Source organism: Oncorhynchus nerka, linkage group LG12 (assembly GCF_034236695.1).
Source record: "Oncorhynchus nerka isolate Pitt River linkage group LG12, Oner_Uvic_2.0, whole genome shotgun sequence".
Taxonomy (NCBI): domain Eukaryota; kingdom Metazoa; phylum Chordata; class Actinopteri; order Salmoniformes; family Salmonidae; genus Oncorhynchus; species Oncorhynchus nerka.
The window spans coordinates 49,138,452-49,154,473 of NC_088407.1; the positions used below are offsets into that span (position 1 = coordinate 49,138,452).

The window sequence follows — 16,022 nt, forward strand, 5'->3', positions numbered from 1 at the left end:
CTTAAACATTTACTTTATTTTTCACTTTCTTCTACTTCAAATGAAATTGAACAATGCTAGGCTGCTCGCTTAACAGATGGGCAATCCAACAAAGTGCCCCTCACAAATAATGCAAGTGCTATGAGAACTTAAAAGAGACATTCAAAAATGTACAAAACAACATATTACAACAATCTCATGACTCTGACATTACATTTTCAAGCATAACAGGACATTAAGAATAAACCGGAACCCTTTATAGAACAAAGCTACATTTTCACAGAAATTCTCAATTTATGCTATTTTAATCTGTGATGCGACAACTAAGGGAAGAATCATATCACCATCCTATCAACCAATAAACATTGCAAAACACAGATACTTAGTCACAAGTGAAGCCATGAAAAAAGATTATGCCTTAAAATTAAAAAGGTGAGGTATGTATATATACATACACAGTAACAATGTGATACAGAGTAAGGTAAAGGAACTAAATGTACAGTCACTGAGCCAGGTCCATTGGACCAAGGGAGACTAAATAACCCCACCAAATCAAATGGTGAATTTCATCGTATTGAATACTATATCCATTTAAAATGGAGGTTATGAGTCATGTGTGTCCTCTTGTTGATGTTGAATTTTGAGGACGAGTTTCCTGATATCTGCTCGCTTGCGCTTCACCAGCATCAGTGGAAACCATTCCTTCAGGTCCATGGGCAGCTCAAAATCTTTTGGGGGATTCTAAATCCCAAAAAATAAAGACTTCTTTAGAAATCTCTGAAATATTAGCATGGTACAAGTCTCATTCGTGGGGCCAGGAGTTATCTAACCAGTATTTATTTCCTGATCATATCATGGTCCAAAAAAAAAAAAGAAAAAGAAAAAAAAAAAAGTTTTTTTTACCCGATTCATCCTATAGTAACCAATTGATTTTTATGTACTGAACTCAACAATTTATGTCCTCACCTGGAAAAAGCTCTCCACATATTGAAGCAGGTAAACACCACAGTCGCTGTAGTTGTCCTGCTGAGGGACCTGGGGGTTTGAGCCCCTCATCGAATCTTTAGAGAAACTCCTCAGACTGCCTTTCCTCACCTCCCACTCCACCTCCAAGTATCTGCATTCACACACACACACACATTTCCAAAATCAGTCCGTACTACAGTCGCAAAGGAGTTGCTAACCTGATAGGTGGATAAATAGATCAAATCTTACTCTTGCAGGATCTTCACGACCCCCGATCTCACATGGCCTCCTAGGGAATCCATGATAAGGATACAAGGTCTGTTTGAGGAAAAAGCAAAATATTTGATATGATCAGACAGTCTGTGATAATTCAAGGTATTGCTCACCATGAGGACATTGTAAATCTTATCAGTTTATGGTACATACAAAGAATGATTCTGGTGCCATCTAGTGACATGAGTGAATAACATTTTCTTGCAGGAATAATAAATGTTCAACTAGTGTGAGAACTACAATAGTCTACAAGGCAGCTGTAAGGTAAAGGAGCAGGTTAAAACCCCAGCCCATGGAACTTACTGTTTACAGGTAGTGGGTTGGGAGGAGACATCGACACCGTCCTGCTGTTCACTCTCATTGCACTGGTCCTTGATATCGAGAAAGATTTTTAGTGTCAAATTCTGACGTAACATACTTGATAGAATGGCCTGAAAGACACTTTCTCTAATCACCCCTTTTGATAGTAGTATACTGTCAAAAAAACTAATGTCAAAAACATAGAATATGGTGTCACACAAAATATATATACAGATCCATTACCTGATTTGAATCCTGAACAGGAGAAAAGGCAAAGATATCCTTTTCTATTTCATATCCGTTGCAATCATCTAAAACATAGTTCACATGCTCCCAATTCAGCAGTTGAGCGGTCATGACTAAATGCAATTCCATTTATAATGCAGTTAACGATCAACTAGACTGTATTCTCTTCTCACTCACCTGAGAGGAGCTGCTTCTTTATCAGACCTGTGGTGGTAGGGCTGACACTGAGCTCCTTCATGACCGATTCCAGCTCCTCTCCGCCCCCACCGTTTGAGCACACACACAGCCTCACCCCTATGGTGAGGTCACAGTCTGGGGCTTCTGGGCCTGGCTGACCCTTGGTGCTGCTGCCCGGGGGGCTGAAGAACAGGGACATGGGGTTGGGGGAGGTGTTGTCCATCAGGAAGCACTTGTCCAAGCTGCTCTCTGCTTCCTCCAGCCAGGCTGGGAATGGGGAGTCTGGAGACAGGGGCTCCTGCTGGAGGTCCTCTAGGCCAGGGAAGCAGATGACTGCCAGGAACCAGTGTGCCCTGGGGAGAAGAGGGTGTTTTGACATAGATGGAAAGAAGAGTTGAGAAGGTGACTCAGGTAAACTAAACCATATATGGGAACTTTGACATTTTGGAGGAAAGCATACCTTAAATAAGATGCAAAGCAATATCATGACAATTTATGACCGAGTATATACTGTAATAGTATGCACGAGAGGATGGACTCACGATTCATTTATGGGGACAAAGATGAAGTCCTTCTGGAAGAGGTCAACATTCCTGGTCCATGTTCTCACTCGGTTGTGTCTCCTTTTCTTCACACTGGAATGAACGGTGGAGGTTTAGTTTAATTGTCCCACAGAGCTGGAACCTATTGGGCACTGGTTAAGTACAGTCGGTATACTACAGTACTTACGGTAGGTCCTCAGAGCATGGGGTTTTTCTCAGCTCTGTCTGAGTGAGGCGCTTGTAAAAGAAGGAGCTGAACATGTGACTCCTGTTGGCATCCTCCTCTTTCAGCATTGCAGAGACCAAGTACCTTGACAAACAATGAAGTATAACGTAAAGCAAAATTAAGCAACTTAATTCCATAGGAATGCGGATACTGAACATATACCTATATTAACCCACTACAATACCCACTGTGAGCAATGTAAAAGCAGATCTTACAGACTTCACTCACTTCAGGTAAAAGTCAATGATGACATCATTCAAGAACTCTCCCTCGTTGAGACAGTGCAGGTCTTCATTGGTGACAGAGATCCCCCCTCTGGCTGGATGAGGGGGGTACAGTATAATCCTAGCAAGACGACAACCCAAACATCACAATGGGGTTAGCAGAAGTAGTCAATTTTTCACTATAACAAGAGCACAAAGGGAATTGTCATTCACCTTTTGACTGGCCCTTTGAAGGTGGATTCAATCTCCATTATTTCATCATCATCCAAGACTTGTATTGGGGGAGGAGACAGGCATGCTGGGGGAGGAGACAGGCATGCTGGGGGAGGAGACAGGCATGCTGGGGGAGGAGACAGGCATGCTGGGGGAGGAGAGATCCGTGGTAGGGCAAAATAGATTTGTGGTGGGGCAAGAGAGATCAGTGGCGGAGCAAGAGAGATCAGTTGTGGGGCAGGTGGAATCCATCTTGGGGCAAGAAGCTTGGAAGATGGTGTCTGTTTACTGGAGCCACAAATGGAATCCAAAAACTGATGATGAAACGCATCAGAGGTCGGAGGTTTAGATGGACCTGAAATGGCCTGGGATACCTTGTGCAGAAATGATGAAGCTAGGCGAGGAGGAGATTTTGGTGGGCATGCAAAGGGCTCTGAAACTTGCTGCAGAGAGGAAAACAGAGGACACATAAAATCTATAGATGCGTCATCAAGTTATGTAATTGTGGATGATGCTCCATTAAATGCCTACAACTAAGAGTGCATAAGTAAATGGATTTTCATTGATTAAACTTTCCACCATGCCCCATCAGTAACATTACATGTTCAGCATGCTTACCTTCTCTGGGGTTGGATGGGAGGAATGCATCAGTATTCTGTTGGCCTCCACAAATGGCAACTGTAATGTGAAATCCTCAGGAGCTTTATTTGCTCTGCCAATTTCTCTTAAGATTTTCTCCAGTTCAACTTTCTCCAGGTCAGACAGCATATTCTCAAACACTAAGATTATGTAGTTCTCGCCGAGATCTGCCGAAAGACGACAAACTTCAGATATATAGACCGAGGGATTAAGTTTGATGAAGTCAGCAAACTGAATTTACATTGGGGAAACAGGGGAGTCTACAGATGAACATCTACAGTATTAAGAGTTCCCTTGATCAGTTCTATGAGAAGTGTTCTGTAATACTCACGTTGGCCCTTACTGTCATACCAGGCACCCCCGTTGGCTCGGGACATCTTGAGGAGAAGGCGGAGGCGCTGGGACTCCCCTGAGGTGGTCTTGAGGAAAAGGGCAGGCAAGTTTCGGGCATGGCACCACGCACAGCTGGCCAGACTATACGACCACAGTCGCACTAACATTAACAGATTAGGGATGGAAAAATGTATTAAGGCCTTTACATACCGTCTGTGTGCTACATACCTCAGTTTTATGACTCACTTTTAACAGCTTCAGCTCTTTGCTGTTCATATGTTCATCCCAGTGGAGGCTGCTGAGGGGAGGTCGGCTCATAATAATTGCTGGAATGGAGTAAATGGAATGGCATCAAACACATGGAAACCATGTGTTTGATGTATTTGATAGCATTCCACCTATTCCGCTACAGCCAATACCAGCGAGCCGGTCCTCCCCAATTACGGTGCCACCAACCTTCTGTGGTTTATCCCAATAAGGCACAAATTCAGACTGAAGGGCTTTCTTTCTTACCTTGTTCATCGATCTGGATGTACTCTGCTGTAAACTGAAACAGAGTCAAATAACCTGAGTCAGAGGAATACTGGAATATCAGTGTTGTGTTCTCAATTGGTAAAGAGTTAATTTCTAAATACTGTACTGTTTTCAATATTATACTGAAATGATAATAAGCTTACGGTGACATGCTTGGAAGGTGTCCTGCGCATTGTCCCCACTCTCACACATCTGCAGAACACATCAATCCCCTCAGAAATGTCAGCAGATGTCTTTTTAGGAGGAGGTGATATGGGATGATTCTGTTTGACTCTTCGCCGTTTTGTGGTGGGTTTGTCTGGGACCAACTTTCCAAACTTTGAAGGGAAGCATTAAAAATGGTAAAAAATGTGACATAACAGATGGTGTTAATAGGTATAAACAAAATCACATACATTAGGGTTGTATTTGGTGTGTACAGATAGGTCACTCAAATGTGACATGTCCCTTGACTAAGTCATTTTACCAGTCAAGATTCTTATCAAGAATCCAATTGACCTTTGATGACTGAGACTACGGCTACACAGCATTGAGTGTTTCTGATACCGGGTCTTTCATTCGCTTCTTCCTTGGTCGTCTGGTTTTGGAGTTGGTAAAGTAATTGCTTGTGAAGTCATCGTCATCAGCGACTGTCTCCAAACTGCCACCAGAGGGCGTTGGTGAGGAGTGACTAGTCCCTGATGTTGGCATACCAGAACAGACGGAGGTTTCTTCCTTGTCATCACCTGACAACAGAATTACATAAAAACAATAAGCATTATGTCAAGGATTGGATTTACTCTGTACAGTAGGCTTCTTATGAAATGGCAGTCAAGTGAATAACAATTTACCTGCAGGTTGTAGGAGAGAAGGAATTTTCTTGGGCGATTCTTCTGCTTGAAGACATACTGTGCCGTCAATCCTATAATGCATTCCAGACATGAGTGACAAATGTTTAAAATCCTTCATGACCTTTTAAATAAGGGATACCTCACCTTTGGGCATTATTCTGAAGCACAAAAGCAGGAGTAAACGCATGTTGGAAGATGCTGCCTTGGACAACCACTCCTGGAGATGGTACCTGGCTCAGAAAGAAGTAGTCACTGCTGTTGAGGACTGTGCTGAAATGCACTGCTTCAGTTTGAGAGCTGTGGTGACAAAAACAAAGTGAGTTTTAAAATATGTGGATTTTCAAAAGCAAAAGATAATTGTTAAACATGAATGAGTTTGTAGCTAAGCAAACTAAACTTCATATAAACACATACCTAGGCATCTTGCCAATTCCCAACATATGGAGTCCAATGGCATTTCCTTTGAGAGATCTTTTCAAAGGTTGATTTGCACAACGTTTTTTCATTTGTCAGTCAGCAGTGCAGGTAAAACTGTTGGAAAATAAAACATATCAAATTGAGGAAATGCAAATCCATTAGTCACCCATCCATTATTTAGCCTACCCACAACACTAAGCATGAGAACTGCATTGCTGGGTTGCTACCAAAGTAAGATAAACATATATTCATTGGAAAAACATTAATATTTTTCACTGTCACCGAGGTCCAACTTGCAAGGGTTATCTTTAGCTAGCTTTCTTCTTTCATTCGGTACTATGTTAACGTTAGTTAGTTATTTTCACACACAAAAAAACACTCTCTTAGCAATATTAACTAAAATGGTGGAGAGTAGACGAATGTTATGTGAATTGAAACGCAAAACATTCTTCTGAACTGGATAAACAAACCAAGATAGTTAGCTAACGTAAATGTCGTAGCTAATTTAGCCAGCTAATCAGTTCGCTCGCTAGCTTGATTTGAACGGATTGCATACACAGCTATTATGGTTGGTTAATGTAACTTTTCATTAATCTAGCAAAATACTAGGCTTGTTTTTCCCAGAACATGTCTGCAATTCTGAAGATGACCGAAATTATTCGCACGCCCACCTATAGCCACCTATCCGTGGTGTCATCAAAATGTGAACGTTCAACATTGATTGGAGGCTGAGCCAATCAGCGCCCCAGATGCCTGTTCATCACATTGTAACAATGAGCGCCCAAATATAGTTAAGTATTAAAAGTAAAAGTATAAATAATGTAAACGTCATTATATTAAGCAAACCATACTGCACAATTGTCTTTTTTGTGTGTATTTATTTACAGATAGCCAGGGACACTACAACACTCAGAGGTTATTTACAAACGAAGCATTTTGTGTTTAGTGAGTCCGCCAGCACAGAGGCAGTAGGGAGGACCAGGGATGTTATCTTGGTACCATTTCCTGTCCTGCTAAGCGTTCAAAATGTAACGAGGACATTTGGGTGTCAGGGAAGGTTTATGGAGTAATAATTATATTATTTTCTTTAGGAATGTCAAAAATATCAATCGTAAAGTACAGATACACCCAAAAACGACTTAAACAGTACATTCAAGTATTTTTAGTACTTAAGTAGTTTACTTTACTATTTATATTTTTGACAACTTTTACTTTTACTTCACTACATTCCTCAAGAAAATAATGTGCTTTTTACTAAATACATTTTCCCTGAAGCAAGAGAACATCCCTGGTCATCCCTACTGCCTCTGATCTGGTGGACTATTTAAACACACATGCTTTGTTTGTAAATTATGTCAGTGTTGGCGTGTACCCCTGGCTATCCATAAATTTTAAAAAACAAGAACATTATGCCGTCTGATTTGCTTAATATAAGATTTTTAAAATTATTTATACTTTTATTTTTACTTTTGATACTTAAGTATATTTGAGCAATTACATTTACTTATACTTACGTGTTTAAAAAAAATCTAATACTTTAAAACTTTTACTCAAGTATTATTTTACTGGGTGACTTTTACTGAGTCATTTTATATTAAAGTATCTTTACTTTTACTCAAGTATGACAATTGGGTAGTTTTTCCACCACTGTACTAGAGATGTTGGTTATGTAATTATTATCCGACCATTTCGAATCTCACCATACCTTCTCTGCTATGCAATCTGGTTTCAGAGCTGGTCATGGGTGCACCTCAGCCACGCTCAAGGTCCTAAACGATATCTTAACCGCCATCGATAAGAAACATTACTGTGCAGCCGTATTCATTGATCTGGCCAAGGCTTTCGACTCTGTCAACCACCACATCCTCATCGGCAGACTCGACAGCCTTGGTTTCTCAAATGATTGCCTCGCCTGGTTCACCAACTACTTCTCTGATAGAGTTCAGTGTGTCAAATCGGAGGGTCTGCTGTCCGGACCTCTGGCAGTCTCTATGGGGGTGCCACAGGGTTCAATTCTTGGACCGACTCTCTTCTCTGTATACATCAATGAGGTCGCTCTTGCTGCTGGTGAGTCTCTGATCCACCCCTACGCAGAAGACACCATTCTGTATACTTCCGGCCCTTCTTTGGACACTGTGTTAACAACCCTCCAGGCAAGCTTCAATGCCATACAACTCTCCTTCCGTGGCCTCCAATTGCTCTTAAATACAAGTAAAACTAAATGCATGCTCTTCAACCGATCGCTACCTGCACCTACCCGCCTGTCCAACATCACTACTCTGGACGGCTCTGACTTAGAATACGTGGACAACTACAAATACTTAGGTGTCTGGTTAGACTGTAAACTCTCCTTCCAGACCCATATCAAACATCTCCAATCCAAAGTTAAATCTAGAATTGGCTTCCTATTTCGCAACAAAGCATCCTTCACTCATGCTGCCAAACATACCCTTGTAAAATTGACCATCCTACCAATCCTCGACTTTGGCGATGTCATTTACAAAATAGCCTCCAATACCCTACTCAACCAATTGGATGCAGTCTATCACAGTGCAATCCGTTTTGTCACCAAAGCCCCATATACTACCCACCATTGCGACCTGTACGCTCTCGTTGGCTGGCCCTCGCTTCATACTCGTCGCCAAACCCACTGGCTCCATGTCATCTACAAGACCCTGCTAGGTAAAGTCCCCCCTTATCTCAGCTCGCTGGTCACCATAGCATCTCCCACCTGTAGCACACGCTCCAGCAGGTATATCTCTCTGGTCACCCCCAAAACCAATTCTTTCTTTGGCCGCCTCTCCTTCCAGTTCTCTGCTGCCAATGACTGGAACGAACTACAAAAATCTCTTAAATTGGAAACACTTATCTCCCTCACTAGCTTTAAGCACCAACTGTCAGAGCATCTTACAGATTACTGCACCTGTACATAGCCCACCTATAATTTAGCCCAAACAACTACCTCTTTCCCAACTGTATTTAATTTATTTATTTATTTTGCTCCTTTGCACCCCATTATTTTTATTTCTACTTTGCACATTCTTCCATTGCAAAACTACCATTCCAGTGTTTTACTTGCTATATTGTATTTACTTTGCCACCATGGCCTTTTTTGCCTTTACCTCCCTTCTCACCTAATTTGCTCACATTGTATATAGACTTGTTTTTTTTACTGTATTATTGACTGTATGTTTGTTTTACTCCATGTGTAACTCTGTGTCGTTGTATGTGTCGAACTGCTTTGCTTTATCTTGGCCAGGTCGCAATTGTAAATGAGAACTTTGTTCTCAACTTGCTTACCTGGTTAAATAAAGGTGAAAAAAATAAAATAATAATAAATAAATAAATGTGCCTTATTCCTTGAGAAAGATTTGCACGGGATTCATTTTTCTAAACTACCCCCTGTAATTCTTTACATTTTTCATTAAATTAAGTCTGGCAGAAGCATGGTGTTTTTTTTATTCTAGGCGTAATGATATTTTAACATCATGCCTAGACGATATTAAGGCTACAGTGATCACTCGTGCTTGGCTTCCAAATGTATAGGTGTCCCCATAGGCCTAATATTTAAATTGAGGATATGTGATCATAATCATTTTTCTAGCGATCCACGTTAGACGCCCATCCATCCTGCTGATGTGAGCTGCTGGGCAGCACGCTTGTACTTGATATGCATTTATGGATGAGAACGTGAATTTGACACTTCCAAAAATTAACTCAGTGGGGAATGGGGATTCCCAGCTTTGCGATCTGTTGGGATTCATTAAATAGACTTAGGCACTATGCTTTTTTTTGCACATTTAATTAAATTAACGCATTTTCAACTTCAATTCATTGGCACAAAACTTGCGTCAGACAAAAAAAATGTCTCTGGCTTGCATAGCTTTTGATATTGAGTCTCTGCCTGACAAAGTGATTGATGTTAGGATATTCAATTTATCCCGTACAAGTTTATATGCCAAATAAATTTAAGACGTTACAGGTGTCAAGTTTATGGGCATGTGGCAGCAGTCTATAGAAGGGAGGTTCCTAGGTGTGAGAAGTGTGCAGACGGGCACGAGACAAAGGAGTGTGTAGCATTGGGGTAAGGAGCGGTGTGTGTTAATTGTATGGGGGCCCATGGGGCTGGGTGGGAATCAGAAATGTCTGGTGCAAGAGAGGCAGGTTGAGGTTGCTTAGAGTCGAGCATAATTGTGCCGTACGTTGAGGCAGCGGAAGTTGAGGAAGATTGGTCAAGGAGGATTCGTGTGAGTAGTGTCGATCTGTATCAATACAGAGGGATCGGCCAACGAGTAATATATGCTTCAGTAAGATTGGCTTTTTAGCATTCATAGCAATGGTTCTAAACTGTACTGCAAGGATGGAACGTCAATCACAGAAAATAGAGGTTGTGGTGGCAGCTGCAGAGAAGTATTTGGGTGTGCGAGATTTGACGTCAGAAGAGTTACAGGGTTTGTTGAGTGGTTGTGTCCTATCCTTTCAGGCCTGAGGTAGGACTAGATAGGTTTAAATAGTGGAGTAGGGTGGTGGGTTTTAACGAGTGTAGGGTTAGATGGTAGGGTATTTGTTGATTTTATTTCCCTGGCCTCTCTCGCTTCCATCCTCTGTATTCCTCTTGTAGCCTAGGCCAATGCGTGTCCCAGAAGTAGCAATATAGTAGGAATATGGTCAACCCAATAAAATGATTGAATTAAGGAAACGTCTTCCTATCAGTCTAATTTGCGTATACATTGTGATTGGTTATGGAATCAGGATAACCTCGAGCTCATTAATGATAGAATGTTCATATTTGAAGATTGCTGAAAGACCAGTTTGGCAATGACGAGTAGAACGTTAGCTAAAGCGACTGGTACTCAGGCTAACAGAAAAGCACCTTATAGATTTTGTACTTAAATGTTTTTGTGTAAACTGAGAACTGACATTGCAACTCTATTAGGTTGTTGTTTTGTACTAGCTACATCATAACCTATTCACAGAACATATTTTTCAGTATTCGTGTGAAAATCAAGAATGGACCTTATAGTTTTTAATCCCCTTTAATTTAGTTTGTGTGTTATCAGAAGTGGATGCTGTCAATGACCCCCATGCTTTCCCATCCAATTATCTTTGAAGCCCCAGCTGCCTTTGCCTTTATCTGTGAAACGACCTATCACACACATTCTAGGGTCCTGAGCAGGAAACATGAAATCCCTGGAAAAACCACCAGTGTGCAACCCCATGTTAACTCATGTGGATCATTTGGGAAAAAAATCCCAAGCTGAAGCTACTTGCTGCTTTGTGGGTCTGGAAAACTCCACAAAAGGTAGGTTACATTTAGAAATATTGATGTGACCTGAGACCCATATAACAGTATCCTGTGTATGTCATGATGAAGCAACCTTGGTTGGTTTATCTTTGGATGTTGTTTGGCTGTATGTGATTTGTCACAGCACTCTTTTTCATCTGGCATGTACCAAGGCACTTTTCAAGGGAATTTACCTCAAAGCCAGATAAGGAATTTTGCTCTTAGGTCAGATACATTCTGGCCTAGGCTACTGCAAGTTTCACCAATTTGTTGTTGTTGTTATATTGAGTGACGTGAAAGGGTTGGTTTGAGGTCTCCAATCAGTTGTTGTGATGGACTGTGTAAAAGCACACTATCACATAGACCTGGGTAATCATTACTCATATCAGACTTAATTGTACCACGATTAATTGTACCGTGATGTTTTCTTTTCTCAATTTACTGCAAAACAGTCTTAACTCTGCTCTTCAGATGTACATGTAACTGCCAAAATATTGGAAACATTAAATGCGGGGGATACAAAGTATTTTTAAAGCAGGTGCTTCCACACAGGTGTGGTTCCTGAATTTAATTGAGCAAATAACATCCCATCATGCTTAGGGTCATGTATAAAAATGCTGGGCAGGCCATTATTACCATGTCTATGCCCCCATAGGATGACAACCCACTGGGCACACACTGGTTGAATCAATGTTGTTCCCATGTCATTTCAATTAAATTACATTGAACCAATGTGGAATAGACATTGAATTGACATCTGTGTGCAGTGGAAATGCCCCCATCCACAGGGCACGGGTAGTCACTGAGTGGTGTAATGATCATGAAAATGATGTAAACCATATACCATGGCCGTCTCAGCTACCAGATATCAACCTAATTTAACATTATTGGAGATTCTGGAGCAACGCACGAGACAGCATTTTCCACCATCAACAAAACACCAAATTATGGAATTTCTCGTTGAAGAATGGTGTCGCATCCCTCCAATAGATTTCCAGACACTTGCAGAATCTATGCTAAGTTGCATTGAAGTTGTTCTGGCGGCTCGTTGGTGGCCCATAGGCCCTATTAAGATACTTTATGTTGGTGTTTTTTTTATTTTGGCAGTTACTTGTATCTGTGTTTGTGTCAGTGTATATCTCATACAATTTCTTCCAGTCCATCAACCCATTCATGTTGCAGGATGAGAGGAGAAAAGCTGATGCCTTGTGTACTTATCACTCTACTGGGGCTGACCCTGATGGAGTCAGCTCATGGACAGCACATGTCAGACGAACCCTGCTCTGTCCAAATTCTCGTCCCAGGACTCAAAGGCATACACTCACGCTTTCATCAAAAATTAAAGAGTCTAAAACACGCTCAGAAATAATATAGGACTCATAGGATTGCAGTGTGCACTATTTATCAACAGTAATAACATTTCAGAGTTGTGCAGTTTGTGTTTTGATTCATGAAGCTTTCTCTCCATTTGACAGGAGAGGAAGGAGAAAAGGGAGTGAAAGGAGCACCTGGGAGACCAGGAAGAATGGGTCCACCAGGGGAGATAGGTAAGCCTCTATCTTTAAAAACAGAAGCAAAAACAACGTTCAGCATTCTCTCTGTACAGGTGCTATGCTTTGATGATGATGATGATATCCCTCACAATATCACAAAGTTTTGACTATGGAGGCTGGACTTGGGAAACTTGGGTGTGGTATGTTTTTCAGCATTGTAGGATGTTGGGAGTATTATCTGCTAGAGAATTTGGTTGTCATAAAGCTTTTTGAACACGCCTACTAATTCCCCGTCAGAAAAGGTCTTTGGATAACCCTTTGGCCTATCACTAGGGTGTCTCACTACATTTTTGGACTTATTTATTTTACAATAGACTAGAACCATACAGATATTTTTCCAGAATGGTTTAAAATCATATTTCCTTTAACATGATTCTATGGGGTATTTATTTAATTGGACTGTTATTGCAGGAACTAGAGTAAAGATCACAGCATGTACTGACAATCATTTCTCCTAGAGGATGATGTGCGCTGGTTACATCACTGCTAGGCAGTCCAGAGCAACAGAATGTTTACTTTAGGTCAGAGGTTGTGTGAGAAACCTTACCCAGAATCCCCTGAATCACTGACAATTGTTTACAGCAGCTGTTAATGAGGACTGGTCATAGAGCTAGATGGAGTACCCTAGTGTCCAAAAGCCGATTTTAGCATGGGCAGCGCCATTGAGGACATTCACCATTTTGAAGTAGTCAACTGGGTGGGACTTCCTATGGGTTAAGGAAGGATCACATAATTCCATCCAGGTCACCAGGTGGGAGCAGCCAATGGGTTTACCCGTGAATAAACATTCCATAACTGCAATTGGCAGTAAATTGCAGTATGCACCCTTTCAGTTTTTGTCATAGAACTAGTAGAAGAATAAAATTCACTACTTCAAAATGGAGATGGCTCTCAGACAATGTCTATCTAAAAGACATATTTTTTTATTTATTTTTTATTTAACCAGGTAAGTTGACTGAGAACACATTCTCATGTACATGAGATGCAGAGGCTTTGTTATTTAACCCACTTATTCCTTTGATTCTGAAATCAGTAACAACACACTTCTAGTAACTGTAAAACATGTTTCTCTACAGGACATCTGGGAGTTAAAGGGCAGAAGGGAATAATGGGACATTATGGGAAGATTGGCCCCAGTGGAGTCAAAGGTAGGAAAAAAACCAGAACAACTTGCATTTACACTTCTGTTTAGGGATGCATTGCTATATTTTCCATGTACTTTAACAATGTTTCTACTCTCAGGTGCAAAGGGAGATATGGGTGATGCTGGATCAAGGGGCCCGAATGGTGATCCAGGTACAACATGTATTTGTTTGGAGAAACATTCTAGGTCTAGTTAACAATAAGCCCAAGCCATGTTTTGTTTTGTCTCACCAGGTGTTCCATGTGAATGCACACCCCTGAGGAAAATTATTGGTGAGATGGACATCCTAGTGACACAGTTATCCAATGAGCTGAAGTTCATAAAAAATGGTACGCTTTCAGGATGTCTGGTTGAATGTTAAATTAGGAATTTCCAATGAATAATGTAAAGACATAGAGCTATCAGTTTCCTTTCAGTATTGGTTTAAATGCTTGTATCTTAGACCATTTTGCTTTGTTTTCTTCCATTCACAAAGTAAATGCTTGGTTTATATGTCGGTGTGATTATAGAAATACAAGTGCTCATTTTTCAGCACTGCCCTCCCCTGCAGCTGTTGCCGGCATCAAAGAGACCGACAGCAAGGTCTATCTGCTGGTCAAGGAGGAGAAACACTACACCGATGCAGAGGTCTATTGTCAGGGGAGGGGTGGACACCTGGCCATGCCCAAGGACGAGGGGGCCAATGCGGCCATCGCTGGGTACATCACAGAGGCGGGCCTGAGCCGGGTGTACATTGGTATCAACGACATAGACCGCGAGGGCCATTTCACCTACGTGGATAACTCCCCAATGAGCACCTTCAGCAAGTGGAGGGAAGGGGAACCCAACAATGCCTACGATGACGAGGACTGTGCTGAAATGGTGGCGGTGGGGGACTGGACCGATGTGGCCTGCCACTCCACCATGTACTTTGTCTGTGAGTTTGACAAGGACAGTGGCTGAGGAGCATTTGTTTGAAAGTGGTAGTGAATTATAGAGAAGCCTTTTATAGAGTTCTACAGATGTTGTTCAGTATGTAGAATTATTTTGACACCGCTGCATTTAAATGTAATCACCCAGCAGTGCTAAATCTCATTGTACAGTATAAAAGATTGAGTACTGACATGCAACAACAGTTGTGTAAAGACATGGTGTTTCTTCTCAGTTGTTCCAGTTTTCTTCCTTTTTGACTTGAATGTTTGACTTGAATGGATGCTGTTTTTCTAAACCATTGCATTTAATGGATACAGCTATTTCTACCCTGATCTCTTAATCTACTTGGAATCTGCTTTTTGAAGATAACTTTTTTTTGTCTTTCTCATCATGTTTATGTGAGGTATATATTGTATCTTGAAGTGAACTGATTTTTAACCCTCAAACCACTAACATAGTTACATATAGTGCCTAGGCAAAAGTATTCATCCCCTTGGTGTTTTTCCTTTTTTGTTGCATTACAACCTGTAATTAATTTACATTTATTTGGATTTCATGTACTGGACATACACAAAATAGTCCAAATTGGTGAAGTGAAAAAAATTACTTGTTTCAAAAAACAAAAACGGAAAAGTGGCGTGTGCATATGTATTCACCTCCTTTGTTATGAAGCCCCTAAAGATATGGTGCAATCAATTACCTTCAGAAGTCACATAATTAGTTAAATAAAGTCCACCTGTGTGCAATCTAAGTGTCACATGATCTCAGTATATGTACACCTGTTCCGAAAGGCCCCAGAGTCTGCAACACCACTAAGCAAGGGGCACCACAAAACAAGCGGCACAATGAAGACCAAGGAGCTCTCCAAACAGGTCAGGGACAAAGTTGTGGAGAAGTACAGATCAGGGTTGGGTTATAAAATATCAGAATTTTGAACATTCCACAGAGCACCATTATATCCATTATAAAAAAATGGAAAGAATATGGCACCACAACAGACCTGCCAAGAGAGGGCCACCCACCAAAACTCATGGATCAGGCAAGGAGGGCATTAATCAGAGAGGCAACAAAGAGACCAAAGATAACCCTGAATGAGCTGCAAAGCTCCACAGAGGAGATTGGAGTATCTGTCCATAGGACCACTTTAAGTCGCACACTCTACAGAGCTGGTCTTTATGGAAGGGTGGCCAGAAAAAAAGCAATTGCTTAAAGAAAAAAATAAGGAAACAA

At 41.2% G+C, this 16,022-nt stretch overlaps 2 protein-coding genes across 4 annotated transcripts; one reads left to right on the plus strand and one right to left on the minus strand.

Moving 5' to 3' along the window:
* On the minus strand, window positions 1-6,548 carry LOC115138934 (sentrin-specific protease 6-like). 2 transcript variants are annotated; one of them, XM_029676115.2, is made up of 19 exons: window positions 6,182-6,548; window positions 5,897-6,013; window positions 5,627-5,779; window positions 5,483-5,553; window positions 5,199-5,377; window positions 4,796-4,969; window positions 4,632-4,665; window positions 4,117-4,278; window positions 3,765-3,952; window positions 3,147-3,589; window positions 2,938-3,054; window positions 2,671-2,793; window positions 2,484-2,576; window positions 1,942-2,294; window positions 1,762-1,829; window positions 1,522-1,589; window positions 1,195-1,263; window positions 946-1,096; window positions 1-720 (listed from the first exon to the last, which is right to left on the minus strand). In XM_029676115.2, the coding sequence occupies exons 2-19, from the start codon at window positions 5,986-5,988 to the stop codon at window positions 583-585; spliced, it is 2,676 nt and encodes an 891-aa protein (XP_029531975.2). In that variant the 5' UTR covers window positions 5,989-6,013; window positions 6,182-6,548; the 3' UTR covers window positions 1-582. The 2 variants fall into 2 exon arrangements, with proteins under 2 accessions (XP_029531975.2, XP_029531974.2); XM_029676114.2 differs by having other exon boundaries at window positions 6,176-6,548.
* A 4,387-nt stretch (window positions 6,549-10,935) lies between these two features.
* Window positions 10,936-15,276, plus strand: colec11 (collectin sub-family member 11). 2 transcript variants are annotated; one of them, XM_065025629.1, is made up of 7 exons: window positions 10,936-11,201; window positions 12,366-12,496; window positions 12,659-12,730; window positions 13,813-13,884; window positions 13,979-14,032; window positions 14,114-14,209; window positions 14,413-15,276. In XM_065025629.1, the coding sequence occupies exons 2-7, from the start codon at window positions 12,367-12,369 to the stop codon at window positions 14,820-14,822; spliced, it is 834 nt and encodes a 277-aa protein (XP_064881701.1). In that variant the 5' UTR covers window positions 10,936-11,201; window position 12,366; the 3' UTR covers window positions 14,823-15,276. The 2 variants fall into 2 exon arrangements, with proteins under 2 accessions (XP_064881701.1, XP_029531978.1); XM_029676118.2 differs by lacking the exons at window positions 10,936-11,201; window positions 12,366-12,496 and having other exon boundaries at window positions 12,573-12,730; window positions 14,431-15,276.
* The last annotated feature ends 746 nt before the right edge of the window (window positions 15,277-16,022 follow it).